A 16,908-nucleotide genomic window follows, 5' to 3' on the forward strand; every position below is an offset into this window, starting at 1 on the left:
TGATACTACAATACCCAAACAGCAGATATAAAAACTTTAATGGTGCGGCTCGAAACTTCTTTGAATTGGGACAAAAAAAAATTAAAAAAATTGGGAGCTTAGAAAATTTGCTACACTCTTTCAAACAGATCACTTCTGCTTGTCGCATCACTCATCAGCTGGTAATGGCAGAACAGCAGCAGAGAAGTCAGCATAGAAAGCGCAGTAAGCACACGAATAGAGAAGGATGGAAGTTGTCGGGTGCGCGAGGCGGGCAACTCGTCAGCGTTCCTCCAGTGTTTTCTAGTAATCGACGGTACGCAAATGCAAAAATAGAAAAAGAGAATTCTGATCCCCAGTTCGTCTTACTAACTTATTCACTGCAGATATATTGCCGTCCTAACAGCTATTGAGATCAGGCTTTATGAATTCTCCTCTAGAAAATGCGTGGCTAGAATGCAAATTGCCGAGGCTACCTACGCAGTTGATCTTGTGCTTGATTCAGAGGTCACGAGCGAGGGATATCCGAAGCTATGGCTTGCGCGACGAGGCGGATCTGTGCAGCTTATAGACTGGCAAGATGATGCGAAGGACCCGGTTCTGCACGATTTGAATAAGTATGGAGTTGCCAGAATACACAAAATTATCGATGTTTTGGCCGACGGAAAGGTCTTCGTTCTTGCGGTCTCTAACGGCGTCAAAGATCGAAGTATGCTTACAAAATTTTTTTTTTTGTTCCTTTTATCGTACTAACTTTCTAAAGATCTCTCTCTTGTAAGAGTATGCCTTGAAGAAAAAACTCCTGACATTCTTCTTGAGATTCTTGACGTGCATCTTCTGTCTCTTTCCCAATCCCGTTCGCATTTCATATTCCAAACCGCTAGCCGCAGCCAGCAAGCAGAAGAAGTCACTGTTGGAAAATTTGTTGATCTAGAATCTAAAAAATCAATAGTAAGCGTCTCGATTCAGCGCCAGCGAGTATCGACTACAGTGGCGATTTCAGACTCCGGTATCGCTGCTCTTGGTGGCTCGTCTGGGGTTATTGATCTTTACTATCCGATCGTCGACGCAGATGCTAGCGAGGAGCAGCTCGCTAGTACTTTGATTTACCGAATTTCTGATTCCAAATCGTATATGATTCGATCGTTCAAGTGGCATTTGTCACCCGTGCGTGCGCTGACGTTTTCACTTGATGGAAACTATCTTCTATCAGGAGGAAACGAAAAGGTGCTACTATTTTGGCAGTTAGACACTAGCAATGTTCAATTTTTACCTCGCTTACCAGGCCCAATTACTGACATTGTCATTGACAAAAATTCGACTACCTATGCAGTTTCATTAGGCGAAAATTACGATGATATCGTTGTTTTTGCAGCAACTGATCTAGACGCGCGACTACATATTTCTGGTGCAAAACCTGCTTTTCCCACTTTGCCGCCTTTCCTCACATCAGCATATGACACAGGCAGCATGCTCTCTTCATCTTCCCTGCGATTAATACATTTGTCAAAATCTACAGAGTTGGCTAAGGCGGCTGTAAATGCGATTGCAAAAGTGGGCGCTTATGCTATTCCAAATTACTCACTGTTCCCATCAGCCCTTCATAGTCTTTCCCCTTCTTCGTATCCATACTGGTACCTTTCTACCGGCCAAAATGCGCAGGTTCAGATCTACGATGCTACCAATGGGGAACAGGTTGGCACGCACGTTATTGCTCGCACTTTGCAGACCGGCAAAGTTCTATTTGAAGATGCTATTACCGATCCGGTAATTTCGCAGCTTGCTATCAGTTGCAACAGCGAGTGGATGGCTACGGTTGACGAGACCTACACTCAACCTATCGATGGTCTTCTCTCGCGTAGTGATGTTGGCGTGACACTTAAATTCTGGGCTGCAGGCTCTGAATCCGAGAAAGAGACTGTTAGCTGGAATATGGCTACCCGCGTACGTTCCCCTATGGGTGTTAATGTACCTGCTGCAGCTCTTGTAGCTGCGCCACCATCATTCCATGGTGGTCAAGCATTTGTGACTGCCTGTCACGGAGGTGGAGTAAGACTTTGGCGCCCGAGATACCCAAAGATTAACAAGGCACGGCAAGTTGAGTGGTCTGCTAGACATATCATCGAACCTAGCTATGCCGCCAGCATTGCACGGTCGTCATTATTGTACAACGCAAAAGATGAGATTGAAGAGCGCGATGATGTTGTATTGAGTTGGGCAGCAGATGGGAGTCTGCTGATTATGGGCATTGGATCACTAGTGCATGTAATTTCAGTGCCTTTGAGCTCTTCCGCTTCAGCTTCATTTGATATTGTACGCACTCTTGCAGGAATTGTTGAAGGGCCCGTACGCGGTTTAGGAGTTCTAGATTCGTCTATTGTTGCGTTATCGCAGTCGCGTGTAACCGTATTTGACATCCTGCAGGATAAAATCTCTTGGTCGGCAGAGATTGGATATACTCCAAAGTCTTCGAAGTCGCTCATTGCATTTGGTAGCAGTACTTTTGCTGTTGCAGTCAACCACATCGTCACACACCACCGAGTGAGATCTATTGCCTCTAATCTATATGTATTCTCTCCGACATCGAATCTTCCTGTGCACGTTCTTGTGCATCCTAGACCTATTGCTGCGGTACATGCTGTCTCTGGAGGTGTTCGGCAACGATACACATTTATCGATACTGATAAATTAGTGTATACTTTATCTGCACCTGACTCGAAGACCGGAAAGCGCAGGTCATCAGCAATTACTGCATCCGTTGCCCCAGCTACAGTTGTAGAGACTGAAGATGAAGAACCGATAGGTGTAACAGCGATCATGCATCCTAAGAGCGGCAAGTTTACTATTAGTGAGAGTAAACGGGCTGACTCTGATGATCGTGTGATAGAGTCTGCTAGAGAGAATGTTGTCCTCGCGCCTAGTATTGTGGATCAAGTATTTACGAGGCCTGAGTATGCTACGGGCGATTTTGATCGAGTGTTTGATAAGCTGTTGGATGTCATTGGACAAAGGGAGGCATAGGCTAAATTCACGACAACGGATTTAGATTAAAAATGTACATTAGAATAAAGCAAATCAGAACAGAAGCAAGATAGCAACTAGAGCAAACAGCAAAATAGGGCAAAAGGTTAAAATCAATCAGTAAATACAAGATGATAGTCTACATTCAGAGCAGTAAGCATCATCTCCATTGTGAACTCTTCCTCCTGGTCATCCTCAGCCTTCCTTTCCTGTTGAGCAGTAACATCGTAATCATACTCATCCCTGATACGCTGATACTCGAGCTCACCCATTTGCTCTATCCGTTTTTTTCTTTCGTCCTCTTCGTCGTCGTCCCCGTCAAAGCCTCGCTTCCGACTTCGTCGTTTAAATTCAGATACACCGCCCATTTTTGCTACCCGAGCCTGTGCGAGATCAAACAGGTATTTCGCAGCGGACTGTGACGCTGTGCGCCATCTATCTGTTAGCATAATAAGAGATTCCTCTTTAGACACGTTTGCGCCGTTGGCTAGTATAACCGTAGCCTGCTCATGCTTTGCAGCCTGAGAAATTTGTTGAAGTCGCGAGCGCAGATGGCGAATCGTCAAATCAAGAGATGACTCCTGTTTGATCAGAATCGGATCAATTGTCTTTCTTTCTGTTTATTTTATTAGTAATGGTATCATAAAAACAGGATAAGCAGAGAAGAATGGTTGAAGAGCAGACACAAGCGAACCATTATTAGCTATGCTGAGAAACTTTTCACGAAATTTACTACTCTTGATCACCATAGAATCCTCAGAATCTCTCCCAAAATCCCCTATTTGGACCGATGATGGTGAACTTTCGGCAGAATACTGACAAACAAAAGAAGACGCATCGGGTGTGCTTTGCAAATCATACGATCGCACGGGTCGTTTGAGTGGCGATCGAAAAGGTTTCGCAAGAACATATGAACCTTGCGTTTGTTTGTACTTGAGAGGAGTAATTGGTGCGGAGGATGATTCTTCTGCCATTTTACTGCTATTTGTCTGCTATTTGCTTCCGTGGACAACTTGACACGCGATTGACGCGTTGTGTATTCAGAAATTGAAACTACCTAAACGCCGCACTGAGTGGTTTATGCCGTAAATTTTAATAGATTCCGAATTAATCAGTATATTATATATATGCATAGGACTGGTAAGCATGTCGCGGTATCTATTTTCTCAAGGAGCAAAAGCACAAACATTTAAATGGCCGATAAATCTATCCTCAGTATCAATTTCCGGAGAATACGTGTACACGATCAATAGACTATCGGACAGTCAGGTTGTTTCGTCAATATCTGATCGCTCGCTGCGGATTTATGATCTTACGCTTTCAACAGAGGGTGGGCTACTTAGCGAAGTCAGTTCAATCTACAATGTGCATGAAAAAAATATAAGTGGGGTAGTTGGACTTGGTGAAGCAGGGGTCGTTGCTACGGCTGGAGAGGATGGAGTAGTAAAGGTATGGGATTTGAGAACTATGAAGTCGGTTGCGGCGATGTCAAAAGGTTATTCACCTCTCTGCTTTTTTGTATATTCCGTATTTAACTTTATTTAGGATCTACACCTTTACTGTCGCTGGCCTATTCGCCTCTCACAAACACACTAGCGACAGGGACAGAGCTACAGTCACAGGACGCGTCCGTATTCCTCTACGACCTCCGTTCCCCTTCCAAAGCACTAAGAACATATGTTGATTCGCACAACGATGACATCACTGTTGTGTCGTTTCACCCTTCGGTTCGTCATTCTTTATTATCTGCCGGTACAGATGCGCTTATCACCCGCTACGACACTAGTATAGCAGACGAGGACGAAGCTGTCGCCCAAGTTATAAACAATGGCGCGTCGGTCCACTTAACTGGATTCCTAAATGATAAAATATATGCCGCCTCCCACATTGAAACATGGAGTGTCTACAAACAGACAAATAAAGACGACGAATCGGAAACTGAACAAGAGGATGACAGAAAAGAGTACGGAGACGTGCGAGAAAGTTGGGGATGCGAGTACATTATTGACGTCGATACCATAAACGGATACGTTGCTATTGGAAGAAACTCGTCAAGTAAACTAACTTTGCTTGAAATCGAAAACGCAGAGGTGAGGCCTACAAATCGTATAGAGTTTGAAAACGCGCATGCAAATGAGGTTATAAGATCTGTCAATGTGCATGAAAAGTACGGCCTTGTGCTTAGTGGTGGCGAGGATGGATGTATACATACTTGGAAAGTGCCTGAGAATCGAGATTTACGTGATGGCGAAGGTGAATGGCAAGAAAGTAAAAGCAGGAACCGGAAGCATACGCGTGAGGAGGAACACAAACATCAACCCAAAAGCAAGGAGAAGAGGAAAGAGAAGATCAAAGAGAAGCGCTTCAGGCCTTACTAATCAATACTGTATATTATATGTTTTTAGCAATTATGGTAAATAATAATGTAGAAGTGGGTATTTATGGCGAACACAACTTTAATCACGTGATGCATTTAACTACATTGTATTATCCCAAATCATTACATCCAGTATAACAACACAAAAAGCAAAACAAATCAGCAAAAAATGTCAATAGACATAAACTGGGAAGCCCTTGGCCCAGCCGAACATTCTCGTCTATCAAATAATATTCGCGACTTTTTGCATGCTCAATTCCAGCAAATGCCATTACCTTCATACATTGCAAACGTCAACGTTCTCGCATTTGACCTCGGCTCATCTTCACCTGAGCTTGAAATAAAGCATATTGGTGATCCATATCCGGAGTTTTATGAGGATGATAGTGATCCGAGTTTGTTTCAGCAGCAACAACAGAGTCAGGACGGGCAGCCGAAGATCCATTCACCCGCACCATCGTATTCGTCTGCCCCCGTGTCTGCCTCTTCGTCTACATCAAATATGAATGGTGGTATCAGTAGCAGCAGACCTAGCAGCAGTGGTCTTCGGCAACTTGGTAGCGCATCAAACATCAGGTTTCGCAACCCTAGATTCGCGAGTCAGTCGGCGGCAAGTTCTGCAGCATCGTCGTCTTCAGTATCTAGTGGCATACCTTTTTTTCATCCGATTCTCACTCCTCCACTCATCAGGTCCCCTCCATTACATACTTCTTTTCCGCGGCTATCAGCAACTACCTCGTTGTCTCCAAGTCTTGTGATCTCGCGGCGCAACTCTGACGGTGAACTGCGACAGGAATCCGGTTTGTGGGACGAGTCGGGAGAGAGTATCGGTAGCAATGCACCATCATCCTTAAGCAGCGAAGAAGATTTGCTTGAGAATGCTGTTGAGGATGACGATGACGACGATTTTGTGGGGAATACCGTTGGAAGTCCGACCGATTCACGACGATTTCCGAGTTATGCCGCGCGCCAAACAGCTAGTAGTAGTCCGACGCCGACTCAGCAACATCATCAACACCAGCAACCGCCTCCGTTTTCAGTTAGAGAGGAGGATTTACAGTTTCTATTGCGTGTGGTGTACAAAGGCGATGTGCGGATCGTAATTACGACTACTCTTCGTCTTAACTACCCAGCACCTGGATTCCTTACACTTCCTGTGCGGTTGACAGTGACTGGATTCGAAATCGATGCAATGGCAGTGCTAGCATACATTTCTCGACGTGTCCACTTTAGCTTTATATCCGACGTCGGTAATAGCGGTAGCGTGACTGATGGTGCCATGAGTTCGCCTTCCGCCCGCCACTTTGAAGTACTGAGGAATATCAAAGTCGAATCTGAAATTGGAGATCAGGAAGGTAAGGGATCGGTATTGAAGAATGTGGGCAAAGTAGAGAGGTTTGTTCTAGATAGGCTGCGTGCGATAGTGCGCGACGAGCTAGCTTGGCCGGGGTGGATTACGTTTGAGTTTTGAGTGATCGCATGTATTTGTATTGCATATATTTGGGTATGGCGCATTATCATATATTGGATCCTAAAGTAAAATTGATCGCATCTCTATAGCTTTTCACAATCTTGCCCAAGTTGGGCCTCGGCGAGTAAGATACGACTTGTTTATTTCTTTAACGGAAGTTGTTCCCGAAAGAGCCATACAAAGTCGAAGTTCGTCTTCAAGAAATTGCTCGACTAATTCTACTCCAGCCTGACCGCCATACTTGAGACCCCAAAGGACAGGGCGTCCAATCCATACGAAATCAGCACCGAGAGCAAGAGCTTTGAAAATATCAGAGCCACGACGAACACCTCCGTCGACATGAACGGGGATGCGGCCTTTGACTGCCTCCACAACTTCCGGCAATGCATGTAGCGTTGCCATGCATTGGTCAAGTTGGCGGCCGCCGTGGTTGGAAACCCAGATACCGTCAACACCAGCGTCGACAGCTGCCACTGCGTCCTCGGCAGTCATTACTCCTTTCACCCACACTTGCATTTTAGTAATGCTCTTCAGCCATTTAATGTCATTGAAAGTTAAAGCCGGGTCGACAATGTTTGGTTTTGCATCACCGAGCGCGTCGTTCTTGCCAGGGCCCTTACTCTTGCTCTTGCTCTCAACTGCAAAGTCAATAGGTCCAGCGTAGCGAGCTCCAGCAAAGTTTCCTGGCTCAGTTCCTGGCGGTAGTGTAAACTTGTTTCTACTTTCGGCAAAACGAAGACCGAGAAATGGCGAGTCGATGGTGATCAGCACGGCTTTGAAGCCAGCTGCCTCTGCGCGTCGGACCAAATCAGCGGATGTTTCTCTATTCTTAAAGACATAAAGCTGAAAAAAGACAAGGGAGTCGCCTGCAGCAGCTTTTGCGTCTTCGAGTGAAAGAGTTGAATACGAAGAAATAGCCATTGGCCATGATCTTGATTTTGCTGCTTTCGCGGTCGCATGTTCTGCGTCTGAGTGCGCGAGCCGGTGCATCGACGATGGCGCAAGACCGCACGGAATAGTAAAGTCAATGCCGGAGAAAAGCTGATTTCGGGGTCGAGTAGATATTTGAGTGACATTTCTCATGTACCGTGGGCGAATGCGATATTCTTCATAGGCCGCCTTGTTTTCTGCAATCGTGATGAGGTCGTTGGCTCCGCCAGCCCAGAAGTCCCAGGTCATCTTGTCGAGTTTAGATCGAACCGCCTGCTCTATATCGTCAACATTCAGGACTAACATCGCATTTGTTTAATTTCAAACGTTTTTATGTATATAGAGAGATGAACGTGTACGATTATATCGCATTCGCGTAGATGGAAATGCAATTGCGGGGAACGAGGTTCAATGCTAGTGGCTTCGTTTATAAGGCCGTAGCGACGGAGATAGAGATAAGGTTGGGATTATATAATCTCTTGTCTCGGTCGAAACTCCGAGGTTCGTCAGAGTAAAATGTACATATGTAAAACTAAATCCTCTTCCTCATGTTTGTTGCGCTGGAAATATAATTTATGAGACTTTTTATCTGGAGAGTAAAGGAGCCTGCTTTCTTTGTTTTTATCTATCTGCTGGAATTCTATAACTTTATGATGAAAGCATGGCAGTATGGTTTATGTTGCGATCGAATGTATCACTAGCAGTATACTACTATGATTATATATTGGATGTAACCAATGTCATATAGCACTGATATTGTAGATAGAAGATGTAGTTATTCATGGAAGTTTAATTTTGATAAAAAATAGAAGTACTCTATATTACATAAGCAGAATCTGGGGTTTCAATTACGATTTTGATTTGGCCTGGCTCTAAACCTGAACAATCTCTAAATCAAAAGAAGCCATTCCCCAATGAGTCCATCCCACAGTACTTCTAGCCCGAAGAGGCCGCATAATTTTTTTGAATCTGTTCAAAAATCTTCATCTTCGTGGGCGCGAATAGTTGCTCGCAGATGCAGCAAGCTAGTGCGAACAAGTTCGCGCTGTTCGCGCTCAGAAAAAGCTACCTCTGTTCCTCAATACCCCTCTGTTTATACCAGCAATGGACCAGTTCATTCTGTCGAGAGCCTTTATACAGCAAGAGAGCCATCTGAATGTAATTCTGTGCATCAGGCTACTGAGCCGGCTGAGTCAACATCGGCTGAGACTGAGAGCCGGAGGCGAAATCTTTCAGGGCTGCATCGGATCCGGTCTCCTACAGACGGAATAGACCATTTAGTTGCTTTCCCGCATTTGTCTGCGACATCTACTGTCTCTGATTGTGATGCTAGCTACATTGAGCATGTCGATATCTCACCATCGCGCAGCAATAGAACCACCGTAATTCATGTTCGTCCTTCGATTGACGAAAAGCCGCGCAGAAAGTTCACTCCAAACCTCGGACCTACTTTTTATATCCTTGTCAGTGGTCTGGCTCTGATTATACTTGTTACCCCCGTATATTTGTGGAAAGGAATGGTCTGTCTTGGCAGTGGTTTGTACAGTGGTCTATGTTGGACTTTGAAAAGGATTAAGTACTTTGCGATGTGTTTTTTCATCTGCTCTGTTGTGTATGTATTTGAGCCATTTTGAATGGTTTGATAGCTTTGCTTTCTGCTTTTTATAACTTTTATCTCCTGTAGATTTTTTTCGCATTTTTCTAATACTTGCCTGTTCTGCGATATTGTAGAAGCTTATGATGCTGGCTATAGCTTTAAATGTCTGTCGATGTTTATTTACGCTCATGATTCTGTGATGAAAACTGATCTATTTTTATTCAATGTTTATAAAAAAAATTCCATATTTTACATATTTTGCTTTAAGAATCTAGAAGTTTAATTATTTAATGTTCTTTCTTTAGTTAGAAGTACAGTATTGATTAGGCCATCGCAAAGCCGCACAAGCACTCAGATGAACTCTGCAAAATTCAGACTCAGGCCGACATTGTAAATATCAACATCAGCAATTTCAGGCACAATGGCAACCACTTTCAATAGTTATTTCAGTGATTTTAATCGAGCATGCAATTCCAAGTCTTCCAGGGACCTAGCCGATTTGGTATCAAATCGAAATGAAGCTCTTGTCGAAGGTATTCTTGATTATGCTCGTTCTTCATCAAAGTTAAGCGGAAGTAAACGCAAAGCTCTAACAATTACCGATGAGTTAACCGAGCTGGCTGGGGATTCTGTTAGACAAAAGAACTGGTCCGGTATTGCTGCTGGATGTTGTCTTGTTGCGTATAATTTACATGTGACACGAGATCTGATGCAGGCTTATCGAGAGCAGAATGCCCTTGCTCAGTATGCTTTTCATGTACTCAATTTCATAAGCGATCTACTAACGTTGAATATAGAGCATTTAATCGACTAGCAGAAAAAATGGACCACTGGATTCTTCCTGCGCTGTACATTATCATCCAGGAGCTTCGTCAAATCGCTGTCCAAGCCGACGCAGCAACATCTCAGACTTCACCAGAAAAAAAACAGGAGAAGAAGCTTGAAGAGGCAGCTCGTACGATCAACCGTACCCTCACTGTCTGTCTTAATGATAGAAATTCTCCACTGGAGACCTCTCGCAAGCAAGGAATCTACTTTGTCCTGTCGCTTCTTTTTAAAGTATATTTTAAGCTCGGTGTACTTTCGCTCGCCAAATCGGCTCTCCGAGTGCTCAACTCCAGCTCTGCGGCTGGCGACGTACCTCCTCTCAATACTTATCCTAAATCGCATATCTCTACCTTTAAATATTACGTTGGAATTCTTGCATTTGTCGAAGAGGATTACGATCGGGCTGAAGAGCATCTCTCGACAGCCTTGAATCTCTGCCACCGCAAGTCGCCCCGAAATCAGCAGCGTATTCTTCTGTATCTCTTGCCAGTGCACCTCTTACTCCGTCGTCAGTTTCCACAATCAGGGGTATGGGCTTTGTTCCCTGGTCTTGCACGACTCTATGAGCCACTTTTTGCTGCTGCTCGGCGCGGAGACTTGCGCTCGTATGAGACACATCTTACAGCGCGGGAGGCGACACTCATTCAGCGCCGAATATACCTCACATTTCTAAAGATTCGCAGTACGATCGTTAGAACTCGGTTTTTTGAACAAGTTTATCGTGCATTGGACTGCAGCTCTCGCATGCCAATCGTTGCATTCAAAAACGGGTTACGTTTGATTGGCATCGAAGTCGACGATGAGCAGGTTGAGTGTTGGTGTGCAGTAATGATTTATCAGGGACAAATCAAAGGGTATATTTCGAGAGAAAAGAGTATCGTTGTTCTAAGCAATACCGATCCATTCCCGAAAAAGAGTTAGATTGGCTACCTTTAGAAAAGTCAATAATAATCCTACAACAACATGGGGAAAATGTCATTCCATATCTATTTCTATAACACCCAGATCGCTTCTATTGTCTACAGCGCTCTTAGGCCGCCAAATGCACCACATGTAGTTTCCCTCTCCAAAATCGTCAAAGCCAACCTCTGTCTGGCAACTAACAGGTACAAGTTTGAGCTCGTTGAATAGTTTATTCCACAGCATTTGTCTGACGTCGCTAAATTTGTCTCGTAATGGAAGTTGAATAATCACCTGCGCATCAGGGTTGTCATAATCGAGGAATTTGGAAAGCACGTCGACAACCATAGGTGGTTGACTAGTCTGGTAAACAGGATCAGACAGAACGATCGCACCAAATTTTTCTCCACGAGCATATGCCGGAGCTTCGGTTAAATGGGTCCAGTCTAGCTCTTCGACTGCGACATCCCAGTCCGTTTCTTCGTCTTCTGTGAGAAAGAGCTGCTCATTCGATTGTACGTTGTCGCGCAAATTAGCCAGAATCTCGGGTAAATCAGTAAGAAGAACTGAATACCCCAGCGCAGCCAATGTGATACCAACCAGCCCGGTTCCTGCACCGAGTTCTAGTATCTTGCAGCTAATTTCAAATAGCCCTTCTGCTACCTTTTGAGCAAGCAGTAGTGAGCTACCCCAGGTTTTAAGCCCTAGAGAGTCAGCGGTCAGACTAGGCTCTTTAAGTATAATTGATCGGCATAGCCCTTCAATATAGAATTCTCTTTTAATGTCCGGTATAGCGCTACGTCCGCACTGCTCAGCTATTCGCTTGGAAGCCAGCTCAAAGACCTGTTCTCTTTCCTCGTCATCAGCGAGCCAAGTCAAGCCGGATCCAACAAGCCTTGTCAGCCAGTCAAGAAAACCCACAGGAATTTGTGCTTCATCTTGCACTCCAAAATTGGATCTAAAGCAAGCAGCATAATAGTTCAGCACCGAGCATAGCTCATCAAATGAAGGTGAAGTGCGCGGACTTGGAAGATCAAGAGCATGCGTTGCTGTCAGACACGGGTAGACGTTCGATGGAAGTTGCGGCGAACACGAAATCACTGATGACAAAAGAGTCGATATACCAGATGATGCTTCAGAGGACCCAGGACTAATCATAGCATAATTGGCTTTGTTTTAGAATTATCTATCAATAATATCTAGTAAATGCTATCTAAGTTTAAACTTTTAAAAATCTTTGAAGTTTATTTGTTGCTGTGGCAACCAGTAGTTAGTCCAAATTAGGAGTTATTACAATAGTAAACACAGACCAGGTTACCATCGCCAGCCCTCACTTCCGCTCCTTCTCTTTTTTACTCGCTACCCTTCCTTCTCTTCTAATTTCTTCATCATTGTTTTTTCACAAAAGTCAAAGCTGGTCTTTGTTCTCTTTGTCTTCGATTCTTCTACCCTTATTTTACGCTATTGATTGATTTCGCTCAGGCCGGTCCTATTCGAAGCAATTCTTTTTTTTTTTCAAACTATTATCCGATTTTTCTTTCTTTCTAAATAGAATAAAAAAAAGAGCGCCCGAAAATGAACTTCAATACTCCCGTCAAGTCCCGTCGGTCAGCTCATTGCACTCCCCGACAGTCTCGTTTGGACTCTTCCCCTCTGACTCCCCGTCATTACGGCCAATTATCGTCCTCGTTCATAGGCTCACGCCGCAATTCGCCGAAGACTAGCATTCACAAGCAAATTGGGTCTCCTCTCAGACTTGATACTTATCTGCCTGAAACTACGCTTGTTGGCACTGGCCCTTCTTCCGCTGCGAATACACCAAAGCGTGTAGCCAAGAAACAGTTGTTCAGATCTTCTGTACAGGCTGATCGATTTATTCCAAGCCGCAATAGCTCTTCGACAACCATGTCAAAGCTTGAGGGTGATAATGGACGAGCTAATGCTTCCTCATGTTCAACGTCTTCTGGCTCTATAGCGTCAAACAGCTATGACTACCAGTCTTCAGTGGCTGAAGCATGTGGTTTTGCTTTGAATCAAAGAATTCTTGCATTCAAACCTGAAGCACCGCAGTCAAAAAAGCCAATCGATTTACGCAGCCAGTATAACCGCCCACTGAAGCCAGCTGTCAATGCGCAACTTCGTCGTCGTTTACCGACTAACGCAGAGCGTATTCTTGACGCTCCTGGAATCAGAGACGATTACTATCTGAATCTTCTTGACTGGTCTTGCAATAATCAGGTTGCGATTGGCTTGGATAGGGATCTGTATGTGTGGAATGCTGAATCGGGGACTGTCTCCAGTCTTTTGAGAACCACGCCCGACACTTATATCTCAGGATTGAAGTGGTCTGGTGACGGTGCCTATGTGGCTGTGGGATTGTCGGACGGAGATGTGCAGATTTGGGATGTAGAGGAGGGAGAGAAGGTCAGATCAATGGCGGGCCATGCTGCTCGTGTAGGCGTTATGTCATGGGACAGACATATTTTGTCGTCAGGTTGCCGCGACGGTTCAATTTGGAATCACGACGTTCGCATCGCACAACACAAGGTATCTGAGTATGTAAATCACGAGGCTGAAGTCTGTGGTCTGCAATGGCGTTCTGATGGTTCCCAGCTTGCTAGTGGTGGTAACGACAACCTTGTTAACATTTGGGATGCTCGCTCGAGCACACCAAAGTTTACCAAGACAAACCACAAAGCAGCAGTAAAGGCTCTCGCATGGTGTCCTTGGCAAATGAACTTGCTAGCAACAGGTGGTGGTACTTTTGACAAACAGATTCACTTCTGGAACGGTACAACTGGAGCAAGAGTCAACACAATCGATGCTGGCTCTCAGGTCACCTCTTTGCAGTGGAGTACGTCCTATAAGGAAATTGTCTCCAGCCATGGCTATCCCGATAACAACCTTTCTATTTGGAGCTATCCAACACTGGTCAAGAACGGTGAGATCCAAGGTCATGATACACGTATTCTCGGAAGTGCGCTATCGCCGGATGGCTCAACGCTGGCTACTGTTGCTAGCGATGAGAACTTGAAGTTCTGGAAGGTATTTGAGCAGATAGGAAAAAAGGTGTCGAGCGCGGTTATGGGCGGATCTTTAGCGTCTGGCGGAAAAGACATTGCAAAAGTTATGATGATCCGCTAGATCTCATTTTAAGAAATCTTTTGCATGCTTTTTCTTCATTTAGGAGTTGGCGTTAGAGGGTGGATGCTCTATAGATACCGCTATTAGACATGTTTTCATTAGCGTACAAAGTATATTACCGTCCTCGTGTATTTTGTGCATACATAGTCGATTTCTAATATATGAACACTGTATGAAAACAAAAAATCAGAGTGCTAGCATTATAGTACAAAAAGTAAATTAATTTCGGTAAAATCTCAATCCAGCTTGTCAACTTCTTACTTATCAACTTCAAGAAGTTGACAAGCAAGCAATAAACAAATATACATTGAAAAGGCAGATTTCAGTGTAGTATACGCGTCGATACCTAGTGAATCTGAAAAGAAAAACCAAGAACAGAATAAGTTAAGAAAATAAAACAAAAAGACACAAATATAAAAAAAAACCGACCGTTACGCGTATCCCTTATATAAAAAAAAGAAAATGGAAATTTAACAAAAGCAAAATAAGAAACCAACCAGGAAATAAGAACCATGGAAAAGAAAAAAAAAATTGCCGCGATAGATGAAAAACGAAACAGGAAAAGAATACTTTTAATAACCCCCGAGAAAAAAAAGGCCTGCAACTAGATTTTGATTTTCCATCCTTTGACTTTCATCAGCCCTGCCGTGCCTGCCAGCGCAGCAGAGTACATAGTAAGTAAGAGTAGCGCTTTAACATTCTTAACGTCGAGTGTGTAGACGGCTTGGTTAACTGCTCCCGTGAAAATATTTGCTAGTAAGAAAATTGCCAGACCGTTGTCATTTACGGCCTCGAGACCCCAGGGCACACAATCTTCGTATTGTATGCCATCACCGGCTGCTGCATGATCCGGGATGGGATAGAAAATGAACTCAACAAGAAGATACATCAAAAGATACATCGTGTTGTATGATGTGACCCACAAAATATATGGAAGATTTGCAATCCGCCGAGATACACTGAGATTTAGACCCTTTGTGCATATTTGGAACAATGCTGCATGGCCAAGACCAGCTACTACAAGATATACAAGTATTGCTCGACGTGATATGGCCACAGGGTTGCTGCAATTGCTATTACTAGTGGTGCCTATCATCCTCGACAAAAATGGAAGCTTGATGAATTTGGGAGACGAAGGCAAGGTGTAAAATCCTGTTGTTTGTCCGGCGAGGAAGATAGCAAGGTAACCGAAAAACGAAAATACTCCTTCTTTGTTCATTGATAGCAATCCCGTACGTGGAGCAGTCAAAATAAACCTCGTAAGAGGTGTGAAATTTAGTAATGCTTCATAGATAATGCCAACCAGCAGCGATAATGCAGAAGAAAAATTTGCTCCTGACCAGAAGTAATTTAGCATTGTCACCATCGGCGGCAGAAATCCTAATGTCATAAAAAAATTCCAGTGAACACCGTATTCAGACGTATGTTCCTGATAGTCCATGGATTTGACCAGTATCAGTCTTAGCAGGCCAAGAATTAAAACCGAAGCTGCCTGTCTGATTGATCGGATCATCTGAGCTCCAATGCCTGGCGTGATCTTTAGTAGCCGTTCCTTAAGCAGCTCTCGAGCCGAAACAAGACCCATAGAAAACACAAAGCTTCCAACACCAAGATCCATAAGAGAGGTACCCCATGTCTCCACTTTTGCAAACCTACGTGGAAAGATTCGAAAGTCCACGGCCAGAATCGCGATGCACGTAATGACCATCATGCCCGCGCGGTAAGTGGTAAGGAAAGATTTTTTGGGCAGATACGCTTCGACAGACATGGTGCTAATTGACGAGTTTGATGATGACGCAGATGAGATTGCGGATACAAGAGGGTGCGATGACAATGCGAAAGATGAAGTGGTGGTCGAGGAGATGACTGGCTCATGAGACGAAGACACTGAAGTAGTAGGCGGGCTTGTAGAAAAGTCACATTTGTAGTCCGCAGAATTGCTGTAAATATGCGCATTTGGAGAGTTCTCGACCGGATCGTAAGGAATTGAAATAGTGTTACCCCCTGATACATTTCTGATCTGACGATCACGGCGTTTAAGAACGGAATGGGTGGTACGTTGCCGGATCGCGACGAGAGAAGTAAAGCCGAGAGAGATAACGACAACGGGTGCTAGTATTAAGAAATTGAATGCAAAAGGGTGCGATGCGTATATTGTGATAGAGAGTAAAAGAAGGACCCAGTTGAGGAAAAAGTCGACTATTAGAGCTGGTAATGAAGGGGTCTTGGAAGACGATGAACGCGCAAAAAAAGCGAAGCGCGTTTGCAAAGAGCACCAAACCGCGTAAGATGACTATTCTGTTAGTATAAAATTCTTAAGAATGCAAGATCAGGATAACAAACCAGAGCAACTAGGGTGACTATGTTGATCTCCTGGATGGAGCCGCCAGTGAGGCCAGAGACGAACTCCTCCTTAAGATGCTTTACGACCGAGCGGTCGGCCAAGGTCTCCGGCGAGGCCATGGCGAGTCGACGCCAGAGTAGCTGAAACGAAAAAAAAAAAAGGAGGGAGAATAATAAAAAAGCAGGTTAGGTGGCGGAAAGAGATGATGTAGATGTTAATGAAGCAGACTACGAGAAGGCTTTCGTGTTGTTTGGTCAGTGATTTTTGATGTGCGATTTATGGCATAAATATTTAATATATACTGCTTCTGTATTTTA

General features: G+C 44.2%; 10 protein-coding genes across 10 annotated transcripts; 6 read left to right on the forward strand and 4 right to left on the reverse strand.

Annotated features, from left to right (window-relative positions):
• Positions 1–37: 37 nt before the first annotated feature.
• On the forward strand, positions 38–3,095 carry V2V93DRAFT_373392 (uncharacterized protein). Its single transcript, XM_066910965.1, has 3 exons — positions 38–295; positions 366–688; positions 743–3,095. The coding sequence occupies exons 1-3, from the start codon at positions 165–167 to the stop codon at positions 2,998–3,000; spliced, it is 2,712 nt and encodes a 903-aa protein (XP_066764551.1). The 5' UTR covers positions 38–164; the 3' UTR covers positions 3,001–3,095.
• Positions 3,013–4,005, reverse strand: V2V93DRAFT_401422 (uncharacterized protein). The gene is made up of 3 exons (XM_066912587.1): positions 3,695–4,005; positions 3,238–3,616; positions 3,013–3,204 (listed from the first exon to the last, which is right to left on the reverse strand). Exons 1-3 carry the CDS (start codon positions 3,972–3,974, stop codon positions 3,114–3,116), a joined length of 750 nt encoding a protein of 249 aa, XP_066764552.1. The 5' UTR covers positions 3,975–4,005; the 3' UTR covers positions 3,013–3,113.
• Positions 4,006–4,018: 13 nt separating this feature from the next.
• V2V93DRAFT_373396 (WD40-repeat-containing domain protein) lies at positions 4,019–5,452 on the forward strand. Its single transcript, XM_066910966.1, has 2 exons — positions 4,019–4,495; positions 4,546–5,452. Exons 1-2 carry the CDS (start codon positions 4,147–4,149, stop codon positions 5,376–5,378), a joined length of 1,182 nt encoding a protein of 393 aa, XP_066764553.1. The 5' UTR covers positions 4,019–4,146; the 3' UTR covers positions 5,379–5,452.
• Positions 5,453–5,499: 47 nt separating this feature from the next.
• V2V93DRAFT_57806 (uncharacterized protein) lies at positions 5,500–6,895 on the forward strand. Its single transcript, XM_066912735.1, has one exon. It carries the CDS (start codon positions 5,547–5,549, stop codon positions 6,846–6,848), a length of 1,302 nt encoding a protein of 433 aa, XP_066764554.1. The 5' UTR covers positions 5,500–5,546; the 3' UTR covers positions 6,849–6,895.
• On the reverse strand, positions 6,746–8,351 carry V2V93DRAFT_373400 (FMN-dependent dehydrogenase). Its single transcript, XM_066910967.1, has one exon. It carries the CDS (start codon positions 8,082–8,084, stop codon positions 6,942–6,944), a length of 1,143 nt encoding a protein of 380 aa, XP_066764555.1. The 5' UTR covers positions 8,085–8,351; the 3' UTR covers positions 6,746–6,941.
• A 197-nt stretch (positions 8,352–8,548) lies between these two features.
• On the forward strand, positions 8,549–9,582 carry V2V93DRAFT_373401 (uncharacterized protein). The gene has a single exon (XM_066910968.1). The coding sequence runs from the start codon at positions 8,693–8,695 to the stop codon at positions 9,410–9,412; it is 720 nt and encodes a 239-aa protein (XP_066764556.1). The 5' UTR covers positions 8,549–8,692; the 3' UTR covers positions 9,413–9,582.
• A 72-nt stretch (positions 9,583–9,654) lies between these two features.
• V2V93DRAFT_373403 (uncharacterized protein) lies at positions 9,655–11,362 on the forward strand. Its single transcript, XM_066910969.1, has 3 exons — positions 9,655–9,908; positions 9,983–10,119; positions 10,173–11,362. The coding sequence occupies exons 1-3, from the start codon at positions 9,891–9,893 to the stop codon at positions 11,122–11,124; spliced, it is 1,107 nt and encodes a 368-aa protein (XP_066764557.1). The 5' UTR covers positions 9,655–9,890; the 3' UTR covers positions 11,125–11,362.
• On the reverse strand, positions 10,852–12,284 carry V2V93DRAFT_373406 (putative methyltransferase-domain-containing protein). The gene has a single exon (XM_066910970.1). The coding sequence runs from the start codon at positions 12,259–12,261 to the stop codon at positions 11,179–11,181; it is 1,083 nt and encodes a 360-aa protein (XP_066764558.1). The 5' UTR covers positions 12,262–12,284; the 3' UTR covers positions 10,852–11,178.
• Positions 12,285–12,448: 164 nt separating this feature from the next.
• V2V93DRAFT_373407 (WD40-repeat-containing domain protein) lies at positions 12,449–14,433 on the forward strand. The gene has a single exon (XM_066910971.1). It carries the CDS (start codon positions 12,679–12,681, stop codon positions 14,245–14,247), a length of 1,569 nt encoding a protein of 522 aa, XP_066764559.1. The 5' UTR covers positions 12,449–12,678; the 3' UTR covers positions 14,248–14,433.
• A 418-nt stretch (positions 14,434–14,851) lies between these two features.
• Positions 14,852–16,710, reverse strand: V2V93DRAFT_360288 (GWT1-domain-containing protein; the record flags this gene model as incomplete). Its single annotated transcript, XM_066908125.1, has 2 exons — positions 14,852–16,540; positions 16,591–16,710. The coding sequence occupies 2 exons, from the start codon at positions 16,708–16,710 to the stop codon at positions 14,852–14,854; spliced, it is 1,809 nt and encodes a 602-aa protein (XP_066764560.1).
• Positions 16,711–16,908: the final 198 nt, after the last annotated feature.

The sequence above is a fragment of the Kockiozyma suomiensis genome, assembly GCF_038497685.1.
Source record: "Kockiozyma suomiensis strain NRRL Y-17356 unplaced genomic scaffold V2V93scaffold_11, whole genome shotgun sequence".
Taxonomy (NCBI): domain Eukaryota; kingdom Fungi; phylum Ascomycota; class Lipomycetes; order Lipomycetales; family Lipomycetaceae; genus Kockiozyma; species Kockiozyma suomiensis.